This window comes from Varroa destructor, unplaced genomic scaffold, assembly GCF_002443255.2.
Source record: "Varroa destructor unplaced genomic scaffold, Vdes_3.0 BEIS01000002.1, whole genome shotgun sequence".
Classification (NCBI taxonomy): domain Eukaryota; kingdom Metazoa; phylum Arthropoda; class Arachnida; order Mesostigmata; family Varroidae; genus Varroa; species Varroa destructor.
Window position 1 is genome coordinate 26,704,226 of NW_019211455.1, and position 14,861 is coordinate 26,719,086.

At 43.1% G+C, this 14,861-nt stretch overlaps 1 protein-coding gene across 6 annotated transcripts in view; it reads right to left on the bottom strand.

The window, feature by feature from the left end:
- The window catches only part of LOC111245144 (serine/threonine-protein kinase DCLK1), a 92,852-nt gene that overhangs the window by 25,709 nt on the left and 52,282 nt on the right, over positions 1-14,861 (bottom strand). The window contains exon 1 of one of the 6 annotated variants that reach the window (XM_086980421.1): positions 7,084-7,159. The exons of the other annotated variants lie outside the window; for them this stretch is intronic. Within the exon in view, the coding sequence (XP_086836547.1) occupies positions 7,084-7,144 (61 nt within the window). The 5' untranslated portion in view covers positions 7,145-7,159. Of the gene's footprint in view, positions 1-7,083; positions 7,160-14,861 lie in introns of those variants that run through there. 6 annotated transcript variants of the gene reach the window in all.

Consider the following 14,861-nt stretch of genomic DNA (forward strand, 5'->3'; position numbering starts at 1 on the left):
AAAAACAACATGGGACCTCTTGCGCACGGAACGAACAACCACTTCTGCGACAACAGCGTCTGCTTCTCACGGGCCATTATCGCGGCTATTTTCGACTTGGACGGACCTAAAGGGTAGGTGGGAAAGGATGGGGGTAGTATAAAGGTTGCGCTCTCACATCGGTAACACTGTGTGCTGACTAGGTCGGAAAAAGAAAGTAAAAGAGGTCAGGTCGCTGCTATCGTTACCATATATAGAAGCTCATTGTTCGCCTGAGTGAACGATGCAAATTTATCGAGGAAATGTGTCCTACGTTCCACAGATGTACATCTTAATCTTAATATTATTTCCTATGGGATTCTGATGGATGCTGGTTTCTAAAAGCAATAGGGAGCAAATCATGGTTTTGTCGGTGTCGACATAAAACTCTTTGAAAAACGTTGTTCCGCAACAACGATATGTGCATGTGGTCGTGCATGGTGTTCCCAGACAGGTAGTGTCTCCAGAACTTGGACTTCGTTCTAATATTTCGACGAACGTCCAGTTTTTCCGGTGCCAATTAAATAGCGTTATAACCGACATATTCCAGCTACAAGAATTTCAGGTCGTTCACTTCGCTGTAGATAAGGTTTGGCTCCTTTGTCGTACCAAACGCCCTTTTTCGCCCCCACTTCTTTCACACCTCTTACGACGTTTTAGTAGTATTAACACGACGTCTTTACTACCATTATTACTGTTGTTTTCAAAAATTTAGAAAAAGTTGCAAGTGCAGACCGTCTACGTGCTCGCCGATGAGTACGCTAATAATTCTGCTGCCACCACCGTTGGAGGCTGAAAACAAAACAAAAGCAAGAGACACTATAATAACCGTAGTAAAAACAATAGAAAAACGGTTTGCCGTTTAGTTAGCTCGTTTGTTGTATTAGGCCACCGTATTTTTCCTGATTCCCTTTTCGATTTCTCTACGTTGTTCGTTTGCCTCCCTTCTCTGGCTGTGTATTCGTGTGCCTCGCCTGACATCGTGATTGTGGGCCTGCGTCATCCGCCGCCATTTGTTCAGTTCATTTTGTTTTCGCCCCTTAGACGCAAGCGCGGACCAGCAACTAAGTTTTGGATTTGAGGAAAACGCTGAGAGAAGTTTGCCACGCCGCCTGTGTTGTCCGCCAGACTAATAATTAAACGATATAGTAGAACTTCGCTGGTGAACAGCAGCATGCAGCAGCAGCATGTTAGCATCACAGTGTCACTCAGTGAAGGTACGCATGAGCCTTTTCAGGTGAGCCAAGACAATGCGATGCTTTAATATGTAACATGCACAGGAAAAAAACAAACGAAGAAAGAAAATTACGGAAGGCGAAAGGCAAGATACGCTTTTCCCCGGCTGTTCCTTATGAGCTTCCTTCTGTTGCATTGTCACAACCGCCTCTCTTGTTTCACGCAGATGGTGGGTATAGCATCGTAACGAGATTAGTGCTATCTTGCCGCAAGTGTTCCTTGACTCGCCGACCTAAACCCCGCCACCTCAGGGGTCGACTTTTGCTCAAGAAGAATTCATTTTCCGCCATCTGTCTCATTCCGTATTTGGTTTTTTCATTCCGCTGTTATGCCTCTATTGTATGAAAGGCCAAAACGGAAACCCAACATCGTTTCCATGGCCGTCTCTTCTTGAGGGCTGCTTCTCGATACATACCAGCTTTGTCTAAAGCTGGGAACAGTCGTTGTTTCAATCAACAGCAAACTTCCGGTCTATGCGTCGGTCATCCTGCACTCTCTTCTTTGTCCGCCGTCTATTGCCTTCAAAATCACTTGCCCATAGTAGTTGTCTGGCGAGCGCAAATAGGGAAAGAAAAAAACAGAAGGAAGTGTTCACAGAGGGTGTTTGCGTGGGCGTAAGCGCCTAGGCCAAAATCTCATTTGTCATACTGATGTTGTTGCTGTTCTTATCGGCACGAAGAGCTGGTCAATTGGCTTTCCGCTAGATCCCCTATGTTGCAGTTCTCTCAATGGGACAGCAGGCCTATTGCCAGGTAGCATGCCTACTCTTATTTATTCTGTCGAACGAACAATAGCGGCAGCAGTATTAGCATCACCAGTAATAGCAGCTAGAGAAACGCTTCGCACTTCAATTCGCAACAACCTCTATTACACTAGGGGTATTTCAAACGACTCAGGCGCGACCACCACGTTCCTTCCTCGCCTTTTTTTTTGATTGTCCCTTGACGTATCCATGCATCATTTTGCCTTCGCCACCACAAAGCGCCTCCATTCTCAATAGGCTTATATTCTCGAATGACAGCGGCGACAGCAGTAGAAGGTGCGACGAGCAGTCGAAAACGCTATTGAAAACTTCATTATAGGCATCGCACTGCTACGACTGGGTCCTGCCCGTCAACTGGTGTTCGCTCAATCTCCCTTACGTAAGGAACTTCATATATTCCTAGTAGCCTATGAGCGCCCCCCCCCCCCCCCCCCCCCCCCCCCAACCCCCTTGATGAACGTTTCTTCGGCTACTTGTTGTTGTTGTTGTTGTTGCTGTTGGTCTCGACAGGTGCAGCATTAAGCCTAGTGTCATCTGAGTAACAATCGAAGTAAACGAAAAATTAGAACAGAAGGGCCCATAGAAGTACCGTTATGTACAGAGCTTAATTGAACGAGTGAAATGGATCTATCCCTGTTGGCCATGACGACATGTACGAGAAAAAATGTCACATGAATGTGACCGCGTCTTTGCAGACTAGAGACAGAGATCAAGTATTATGAACACATAAAATGGCCCGTCAAAGAAAAAGTGACATGTCTTATGTTGCACATGCAACTACCAATGATTCAATTGATCCTGCTTAAAATCAGTGCAAAACATGCCTTTTTACACGATTAGGACCGCTGTGATCGATCTATCGTCAAAGTAATATACAAAAGAAGCTAATACAAACCCTGGACATCTAGCTTCTTTTGTAATATCAATGTTTTCTCAAAAAGCTTACACGTTAAGGACAGCAGGAGCAGTATGGAACAGATCCATTGGCATATAGTACTGTCGATGCTGTAGCGGAAATCGAAGAATCGATTTCAATACATTTCTATATATACACTGTGGTGATGATAACTGTGAATCCTGGCTACGTTCAACAGCTAATTGTGCGGTGAAGCTTTTGCATTGACGGTTAAGACGAATGGACGTTCCGCTATGGATAAACACACTAATAAACATAATAAGTCGTCGAGAGAAAATTGTCGATTTGTCCGCAAACGGAATTGAACAAGTATTGTTCTCAACTACGGTCGGACAACCGAAATGTCCTGGTGCGCGAGTGTTATCCCATCGCTCGGCCATTAATCCTATAGCTGAGGACGCACAAACTCATATCTACGTAGATATGTGGATAGTATACGAATGCTACGCCAGTAATAAAATGACGGTAAACGGACAACCTACGCCGTCTGAAAAATATTGAACTTTTACATTGACAGAGTATTTAATAGTAAGAATAAATCTAACGTAGATATACTGGTGTTAGTACCAGGTGATGCCAGTTACATCATAACCGTGTCTAAGAGGTTGTACAACTACGACTTTTACGGAGAGTTTATTGGACTGTAAACAAAATCTAGGAGACATATTTCACGTGAATGGAAGTAATAATTGTTGCTAATCGCTCCCTTTGGATCGTTGACGTTTGTCGGAAAAAACGTAAGAGGGATGCTTCAAGAAACTAAAGCCTACAGTATTCCATACGAAGGAAACAGATCTCACATAATAAGCTCATGATAATTACCAGGTCACGCACACGTCAACAAACCAAATTAACACAACAGTATGAAAAAACGTCTACGTAGATGAGTGAGCAAGAAGATCTCTGCTCTACGTCAGTTCTGCCTGTAGACTTACGAGACACTTGTTGACTCTTGTTAGAAGACGGTCACTTGAGAGCATCATTACAAGTGAGTTGAATTTTTCGAAGAATAGGACGTAACGCAAGCATTAGTCCAGGACAGCCATATCAAAAGCAGCCAATCCAATTCTATGAACCCACCGCATTACTAAAAGTCCTATTGGTTACATTCATAATTCATACCAATTGGCCGAAAATAGGAACACCCAAGATCGGGTTGCTGGAATAAATTCAGCCGCAGACTGCCTACAGCGACAGGAAGACGATGACCTTCGACGGCCTTAGTCATTTGGCGACATCTTTTTTTCTTGACATATCAGTTTGACCTGCAGCTACTCTATCTTGAACTTTCATCATTGTATCTGCATTGCTGATTGACGTTAAGAACAAATTTAAATTAGCCTATCTTGTTCGATACGAAAAACAATGCTACTCAAAATACCCACTGCGAGGCGGAACAAGACCCAGTCAGCGTGTCTTTCCTGAGCGCTACCAAGCCTTAACATTGAATGCACTAGCGTATAGAGCTTCTTTTACAAGCAAGCTAAGAAAGACAGTTACATTTCTAGCTGGGCATTCGCTCTGCGTGGAACAACCGAAGCATGACTGGACTGACAGGTTGGTAGTGACATTACCGGTGATCGGCGACGCCTGCTCACTATTTCGAAACTGATTATTTATACTTTTGAAGACTTTCTGTTTACGTTTAAACGAGTAGTGATAGGGCATTTTAGAAGACCCTTATCAAAGGCTCGCCGCTAAAATTCTACTGAAGAACCTGGGTGAGTCGTGTAATCTCCTGCTAACGCTGGAGGGTACCGCTAGGGAGTTTTTTCCACCTAGCAGTCGACTACCCGCTTGGAAACCAGCTAGGGCTTCTTTTGTTCTATTGCAAGCTCGGCTATTTCGGGAAGGGCAGTTTGTATCGCTGGCGTTTTAGAAAACGCAAAATAACACAGGAGCATAACGAATCCATGGATGTACATACGCTGTATGCTTGTGCATACGCAGAGGCATCACAAAACGTTTCAGCGTAGCTAAAATTGATGAGCTTAAATTTTTTCAATAAACCGCTCGTCATACCTAGTAAGCTCTGCTCCAGGCTGTATGGGTGGGCGACCTTTAGACCGACCAACTGCTATCGATTCGAGATCCGAAAGCCCGGTGTTACAGAGCGTTGATTGCTAGTTTACTTTCGACCAAAACCGTTGTCGATATCCAAAACTGGTATAAGGTTTTTATTTCAGTTATTCATTCGTTCTACTGATCTATATATTACAGGTATTCAAGTAAATAAAAAAAATCATTAGTACCTCTAGGCACGACGTTTGTCTGACCACTAAGCAATTCTACATAGTTTAGTGTGAAGGAAAATTACAAATGTCTTTGGTAGAGTTGATCGTAACCAGCTCGCTCCTGCTTCAGAACAAATAAATCCAGGAGTAACTACACGGGCGAGACAACGATGACAGCTAACACCGAAAACAAAGCACAGACCTTGTGAGGGAAGTGACAAAGGCTTTGCCCGTCCTCATTATTCCTGCCCTCTATTGACATCGCAGGGCACGCTTCCTGGTCCTGGTTTACCAAAACAATACAGCTCTAGCACAGAAAAAAAGTCCAGCTTTACCTAAATAAAATATAACTACCTACTGATTAAACCCTAGCTCCTCTGATGTGATCCTTGACCCTTAATCTAAGCATCTCTATCACCTTTAAATAGATAGCCCTGTGCATGTGTCCATCTTCCTAGTAACAGCACTCATCTGTTCGTTCTGTATTGTCATCTCGGTGGTTTCGCTAAATCCATCCCGCAAGCTTTCATAGGGTCACTTGTACCACCTAATTATATCCAACGACAATGTGCGTGTTTAACGACTTTTACCTATCCTCGTACGCTTATAAAGCAGTTCATAGTTAGTAAGTGTATGCAGCACAAACTTCCTGAGCAGTTGGTAGATAGTAGGTAATCCTTAAGCGTCATGGAGCCTAATAAAACGTTAGTGTTTGTGTCCACGTTCCTATACGTTGGTCTCAGCGAACTGTTCTGTTCATGCGTATGCCGCCACTCGCAGGCCACTCTACCAGTCCTGCTGCTATACACCGGGGCAACGTTGACTTTAGCTCCTACACCGTTTATGAGTCCAAGGGCTAGCTGCACTTACGTCGCATATGATTTAAAAAGCTAGTAAAGCTCGTAAAGTACGTCGTTTCGGAGCGACGGCGTCACTAAGGTCATCCGCCCTGTGTAGGCATACAGACAGTAACGGTCACGTAGACCCTAAGGATAGTCCAGGCACAGTCGCGCCACCCCCGCAAGCCTTCACCGAATTTTTTTTACTGGGTCCGCATATTTGGCTTATTTCAGCGTACAACAACTGTCGCCTAATAATAGAGTTGGCGTACGAACAATAGCTGTATGGAAGGAGTAAATTAGAAGACCGAACCGAGATTGGCAATAAAGAGCTTGCCACGAGCACCATAAGCTTACTTAATCTAGGGACTCTTCTGCAGACTGCCAGCGGCAAGGTCTTAGACGTAGAAAGTGTACACGTTTGTAGCCGACTGAGCTAATTTATTACATGTAAGTGTGCCACGGCAATGAAGGCACATGGTAATGATATCGATCTAATAAAGAACTTTCTTTATTAGATAGATTAACGACTAATGAATTGGCTTTTCGGTAGATTTTCACTGAATATCCCCTATAGAGGACAATTGAAGAGCGGCTTGAACGTCAATATAGCAGGCATACGGCTTCCGATGCTCAATACAAGTATGATAAATGGGCAATTCATTACTTCGAAACCTCTGCAGAGCCATTGAAATCACTGCATGAGAAAATATATAGATGTTAACGATTTACTAAGCTTTTGTTAACTTCATTCCAAAACAGAAGTGTACGCTAGCTTCTTTACTATAGAATGTATTAGGGAGATTAACAGTGTTAATATTACAATTATGACATAATTATCTTTCTCTAGATCGATCTAGAAGCTGATCGCCCAGCGGCCGCGGCAAATATCACCTTGACTTTCAATTAAGCCAGTCGGACAAATGAATGATCGCAGCTATAATTATCCGTAGCCAATAATAATGAATATCTGAAGCCGAACTGTGAACTTACCGTGACGCATTTTGCGTTACAATCGATCTCAACTAATTCGAACAGTAATAGCAATTTATCTTGCAAACGAATTTTCAAACTTACCTTCGACGGTGGACCCAGTATAAAATTGTATTACACTACGGTCATCGGTAGCTAAACACATACTTTTTTAGCGGCTCCCCGATAAATAGCATCAGTTGGCCTCCAGCGTAAAAGTACTCCAGTTTATCGAAACGGTTATTGGCCTAACAGTTATAGTAGTGCTGCCTCCTATATACAGCCGTATGCATCTACCGTCTAAAATATATATATATGGTAATAGAATGGCTTGACCAGCGTTGAGTCTACCCTGTGACTATATCGGGTCGCTAGTGCATAACAGCGCCTATGCTGCCAAGCTGATTAACCCACTTTCTAACTCGACGGTGACCCACGATACATCCTGCAGAAACTATGTCGTTGTTATGAGATCACGTAGCATGAGGTTAACAACGCATTGAAAACACGTTGAGATGTGCCTGCGCTCGCCCTTATTTCGACGTCGCGACGCAACGGCGTAATCGAACATTTCCAGCCTGTCCAAAGGCCTTACCTACGTACCTGAAGTAGAGAAATGATTAGCTCGGAAAACCACGCTGACAAAATATTCGCACCGCACATGTTTTTACGCTGTATACAGCCGTGTTGGCTGGCAGCGAGGAGATGCATGAAGCATTGCTTGTCGCCAGTCGATTGTTGCACCTATACGACGTTCGTTCTGGGTTGATAATGGATCTCGGTACTCGATATTTCTCCCCAAACTATGTTCGTGTCAAGGGAATAACGCGTAGAGAGCGCACCCGAACAAATTCAATCTACTTCAATGAAACGCTATTGCGAACCCGTTTCAGACGTCACGCCACGATGTACACGGGCGCTAGATAATATGAGTCATTCGAGCAATAGCTGAATACGCGCGTCAACCTGTTCAGCTGAATTCATTATAGAAAATAAATCAACTATGTTTAATACGTTCTAAGTTGGGCAACCATTTGTGGCCAGCCCACAAAGAATTCGTTACGTTTTATGACAGGTGGACGACATGTTTTTGACGTTTCCATTGTGCAATTTACTATGAGCCGCAGTGGACGTTGCCCAACAAAAAACTTCGCTTTTATTATCAGCATATATGCTGTATGACATATAAACACCAGCGTCGTTTACTATCGGCAGTTTGTCTTTGTATACACAGGGTAGCATCGATATGGATAACCGGCTAAAATTTCAGACAAACCCGACGATTCATCACTACGTATCGTCACAAAATTTTTAAGAAGATAAATTCAGGCATACACACTCATCCTCCCATATGAAATGTTCGAACTTATTGCAACTAGAAACCGCCAATCGCAATTTGTATTCGATCCGGCTACCAGATGCTATTAAAAGGACAGATCGTTAAAGCTGCCGCCAGTGATGACGGTAATAAGGGCCGTACTGGCCGCATACATATGCATGTGTCTGTGTGTATATATATGTACATGTATATATATATATATATATATATAATGGCGATAATTCGTACAAGCGCATGCGCTGGTACATACATAACGCTACCCTAGACTAGACGTCAAAAAGTCCGCTAAATCTCTAACGCTATTTGCATTGCTAATAATGATATTAGCACCTTTCACTATAGTACCCAGGCCTCATCGATGGGTGGCATTGTGGACATATGTCCGTGTTTAGGTACGCACATAGCACCCACAGCGGCAAGAAGAATTGTTCAAACATGGGTGCCTTCGTCGGGATTCGTTGCTCGCTTGAGTACATGTACTCGAATGGCACTAGGCCTGATACTGCGATAGTAGCGCTGTAATCCACAATCTACGATAGCTAAAATGATGTCGTTGCGTCCGTCACTGTTCAACGTTCCTCCGTTCGTTCAGCGTTCATGACGTCAACGTTACCGCAGGTTTAGTGAAGGGTATAATAAAGGGAATATTTCCAGCAGCGGCGTGTCACTGTACATGCCGATCCATTCCGACGTAATGGCAATTTATGTTATGCGGCTGCCAATTGCTCTCATGATTTTCGCGAAATCTGTTTTTACCAATCGACTAAACATATGAATAGATGAAAATATGGGTGAGTGAGCCAAATGGGATGGGTCACCGGCACAAGTTATACTAGGACAAAAAACACATTACATCTTCAAGTGCTGACCAGATAATTTCAAACACGCGAAACACCTAACAGTTAACGTTTATTGCTTATTACATACATACACACGATATGCCTATATTTACCACTGTTTTGTTGATTTGTCGCAATTGTGACGCACAGTATTAAATCGATCACCTTGATTGAAAGCGACACCTGTCGAAGCTAGCGCTACGACAGAGTCGGATCCCATTCGTTGCTCTTGTGAATACTTGAAAAACCAGATGCGCGATCTGTGCCTGTTACCTTGATGGTGGAAATTTTTGTCTGTGGTTTAATGAAACTAGGATATAATCTGTTCGCGAGATATAGTATCGTATCAGCTTTTATGCAACACAGAGCTTCGTTTTAACATACAGACGTTACGGCTACAGTATCAATGCACAATAGCAATATAAATAAAAATTCGTCAAGTTTTTTACAGCTATTCTTTGTATTTAATGTTAAAGTGAAGATTTTCTAAAAAAATGATGCTCAATCATTTATCTACTGAAAAAGAATTAGCCTAAAAATGTTAACAGAAATTTACTGGTGGAGTTTTTTTTTGTTGGTTTCTTAGACAAAGACATTGTTGAAGAAGATTTCGATCATTATCGATTCGATATCGCTGCTACCTGAGTGGGCCGCACTGCTAATTAAGTGGACTCCGCTCTTCTCAATGTAGATAGGCGATTTAAGAGCCTCCATTATGGTAGCGATAATGACCACGGAACAGCGAACCGGACGAGGTCGAAGTACAAAATTAAAGGTCACTGCGCAAATAAGCGCTGAGTGAACCGATCCAGTCATTTGTTTCTTACCATTTCATCCTCCTGGTATTATAATAGTTACAGAAAAGACTATGGAGTACTTCCTTGAAATATCAGCATTATTAAATTTCACCTGTTCAGCTTTCCAGGACATGTGCCCGGGGTAAAGGCGCGAACTTTCAGGGAAACTGCTAGTAGTCCCTACTTTGATCCTTAGACTATTGATTAGCTACCGGAATTACAGTAAACCCTGTTTTTAGATGTAGCTTGCTTCAACATAGATTTCTGTACTTACTGTCTGTATTACCTAGTCTTTATTGATAAGATGCCCCCTTTGGGCTGTGTAAATAGCTACAGGATAAAGCTGTCCATGGACTGGTTTAATTTATGTCTCAAGCCTCAATTGAGTTCCTATGTGACCTGTTGGTCGTAACATGAAAAGCAACGACATATATCAAGGACAACTTTTCAGGATATCTTTACGCTAGAGCAGGGCAAACAAAACCGATGAACGAATTGTGCCTGTTTTTTACCGCCATACACCGACAGCGTAGCATTTGATTGACACCTTCAGGCTTAGACGACGACGGACCGACGACTTACCAAGTCCCTATAAATAAGATGGCACCGTGCATCGACTGCCAATCGGTTAAGCGGTTATATGAAGACAAAAAAAACGACCAAGAGGGGGGCCCGTCCTTTATGAAATGACTTAGCATCAAATTAGTCATTGAATGAACGAATAGATGACAAAATAGCTGGGAACGGAGTCAGCTTGTGGCTTACTGTGCCAATTGAACCTGTAACAATTGCCCAGCGATTTTATTAATTGCATTTGCATTAAGAGAGGAGTGTTATCGACATCTTTGGAAACAAGCCCTGAGTGGTTAAGCTTGAGTTACCTTGGATTTTTCAAACAGCGCTACTGCAGCGGCTCTCGCACCTGAATCATGACTGTGTCTTGGTTTTCGCTTGCGGGTCGATTGTACCGTCGTTCTGTCGACGTTCGCTGTTTAAAGATTCTTTCCTGGAGCATTAGGTCGAGCGACGACGATGATATAGACGACACAGTTACTTGCTTGGCTGGCTAACTGGCAATCCTGTACTGATTGTTGGACAACGACTCAATGAACAGTCACCGAGCAAGCGATATCTATTAGAAGCGAATGGTATCGAGTTCTCTTCGAATATATGAAACACAATCCGCGCAGATTGAAGTTCGAAACAAACCACAGCCACAGACGTATGTATTCACGCTGGCATCGATGGAGCACCCCTCACTCGACGGAACGCTATCGACTTACGGCTGCTAAGAAGAACACCGGCGCTAAGAAATCATAAAGAAAATGAGCGTATGTCATGATACTATTGCGAATAGACATTGAACTGTATCACGCCAACCGTTATCAACGCAACAGTTGCTGTTTTTAGCGGACAACAGCGTCCCACCGCACGAACGAAACCACTAGAGGCGCTTCGCTCGAAGGGCTGGGTTTACGTACTCTATTATATGATCAAATATCTAAACAATTACCCTTTTCGAGTGGGAAGTTGGCCCCGCGCAGGCTGACTCGTTTGTCTGGCTGTCTGGAACGCGAAAAAAATCTCGGGAAAAACACCGCAAAATGATCATAGCATTGTCGTCATCGGCAAGATTCTAATCGCGGATCAATGCCCGCTTGTGCAATGTAATCGTTTGTCACTGATTCGTCAACCGGAGGCCCCTCGTTTTATTGCTACCTGTCACATTTGTCGCCCGTTTCTAGAAGTTCCTCGTGGCTATACCAGTTAAAAGTGACGAGTAACGTACTGCCGATAATATGCTATTAACAGAAGATACTGAAAGCATCTTAGTCATATTCTCATTGTGAGTGCTAATGTTGTATTAATAAGCATGCATTGACAGTATATTGGCTAGCTGCTGTTATATCCAATAAAAAAATACTTTTTTTTTTTTAAGACATTTGCTCCACAAGAACAGCGGCCTGCTTGTCAAGGACGTAAACATTATGATATCAACAATCACGATGAAACCATTGAAGACCTAGCCATCTATTCCATGCGAAACGTAACAGTCATTGTCAAAACGGGAACGGTTGGGTGAAGAAGTACCAGCTCACAGAACGATTTACCATGCCGGCGTTTTGCCATCCAGAAATTGCCGACTACTAACTGTGATTTTTATTTAAAATCTGTACCTTAAATTCATTCAGTTTTACCTTACGCGTCCTTTGCGTGTCTACTGCGTCAGGCAACAATACGCTGGACGGACTAAAGTCTTTGCTCTATTTCCACGAAGCTGGCAAATGAAATGGTTGGTTGATTGATCACAACAGTGTCAGACTTCAGAGCTATTGTGTGACATACCATTTTTCCTTGCTTACGTATGAACGCTTTTGTTTCGGGACTCTCATTCGTTTATATGTATGTATGTATATGCGAATTGACGAATAAATTAAACGCCTTCCCAGGGCACATTGACAGCGCATACGCATCTCTATATTGAATCCTGATTTTCACTACGTTACTCTTCGCATCGGATCCATAGCCGCGGTAATCACGTTTTCCATTTACTATCATCACCATCATTGTGGCCCTCGACGTTCTCACGGTCGTTATTACTATTCTGACTACTAATATTCTCCCCCCACGAAAGCACATGTACGCCTGGGCTCCTATCGGTAGAACGACTGTTGAGACCCTAATAATTAGAACTAGAAGCTGCTGCAAATCGTACGGCGATGGACAAGGTTGAGTCAGTCTACGTAATCGCTACGACCTATTGTTGATGCTATAAACAGTTGAAAAGGCAGACAAGTCATTCGTTCACAGTCGCTAGACGCGGAAACAATCTAAAATAATTCTCATCGTTGGATGACAGGAAGATGTGCTCGCTTGTCTTCAATCTCGCACAGTTACGCCTCCATTGGTATTATTGATAAACATAGCCAATACAGGCATGTGTGCGTTACTGATTATATTCTGTAGTAATTTATGCAGTAAAAAATATAGACATCGACTATGTAAGTGTAACAGATAAATACATTATAATCCACCGAACAATTCTCACTAGATACTTACTGTAGCTATCCGATGGCAAAGAAAAATAATCCTATAAGCGATAATGAAGCTCGGAATGAGCTGCTCGAACAGGTGTGATTCCGGGGAAGTGTGTTTTAAGTGAAAAGTTTCAACATATGAAGCTCAAGCGGTACTCGCGAAACGTGGCTGTGCTGGTGTTGAAAACCTGTGAGCATTAAGTTTTACACATAGAGCACGTTTTCCTTACGTCCACGTGTCAACTTTCTAATCCAGCACGCTGCTATAGTATTAGTATGTTCACAAAGTGCCTTTATATATGCACATGGGAAAGCTAAAACGATGAATACTCTATTATTAATATCGCCCGCACAAACGAATCAGACATTGTTGCTATAGTATGTTTGCCCCCGTTCATGATATCATTATTGCTGCCGTTTTGTGCAGGGGGAACAGCGTTGCGTGGGCCGCCATATTTGTTATCCATTCAACATATACAAGCTCACATGACGAAGAACTCTCCCTCCCGGTTCGCTACCTTACACGTGGGCAGCAATGACAATTCTATATAGCCAAGCACGGGTGACCGCAGCCAGATGGCCGACCGAATGAACCATCGAGTCCTAGGGGCCACAGGGATAGCAGAGGAAGGAACGAAAGACTAATTTATCGCCACTACCGCGCACATCACGCTGTTCGGGTAAGACGATACGGGGGGGGGGGGGGTGACGACTGTGGCATTTATGGCTTGTTTCTATCACGTGCCTCTGCGCCATCTTTACAAGTGAAGGTCCTCTGCACGCATGCACGATACGCTAATAATTCTGTCGTTGCCGCTTTCTCGATGTCTCCAGCGTCGTGGTTATTATGGACATATGGCAATAATCAGTCTATCTGATTCACGACCACTGTGGCCTCCAAGTAATGAATCGAACCCAATGACCAGGCATTCTATACAATCGTATATGAATTTGTATGCGTCATCTGGGTGAAATTGGTTTCCAGCAGGAAACGAAGCACAATATGAGGTTGTATTGAGACAGTAAAATGTTGCAGAAACTAAATCTATTGAATCTTACATCCACTACATAAACCGTTAGGCATTGCTTCCGATGAATGACTGCCTGCACAATAGCACGAAATATGTTTACGCCCAGGTTCGACCCACTGCGTGAATGAGTTTAACAAACAAATGGATTACCACTGTACTATCACGGGTATTAGAAGCTCTGCTACTACGTAACTGGTGTACAGATGTGAACAGTTTAAGGAAGTAACAAGTGGCATCGGTGCTAACTATTTGCGTTCGACTTAAATGCATCTTTTCCTTATCTCTCAGTAAAATTGAGAAGCCAGTGGACGATACATAGTGAAACAGTCTTCACTTTCCGTATTACACCTTATGGATCAGTACCGCCTATCAAATGTTCAAATGGAGAATAGCCTTTATTTAATTTTTCAAGTAAATATTTCGTCTGCCTGTAATTTATCTGATCACGGAACACTCCATTTGGCCTCTGAATTTCTTCCGCTTCACTCACTGAAGACACTTCAGCGCTGTGCCAAATGGCTAGACGTCTGCTAGCCATACAAAGTACAGATATACAGGCAACGAATGCTTCAACTGAGGTTACCTGAGCGTCTCGACCGCTCAGCATCACCTCTTAAACTTTTTTTGCTGACGACGTCACTAATAAAAAGGATTTAGAGTATGATACAGGCAAGATTTGTGGCGGGGGTAATGGGGCGAGAGAAGGTTCGACCATGTACCTCGGAGCACGTCTTATAGAGCAAGCGATAGCTGAGAGCAACAAGCAAACATTGAAACGAAATCGGGCGACTTTTTGGTCTTTTTTTAGTCTTTGTTTGGTACTTTCTGTCCGTCTTTGA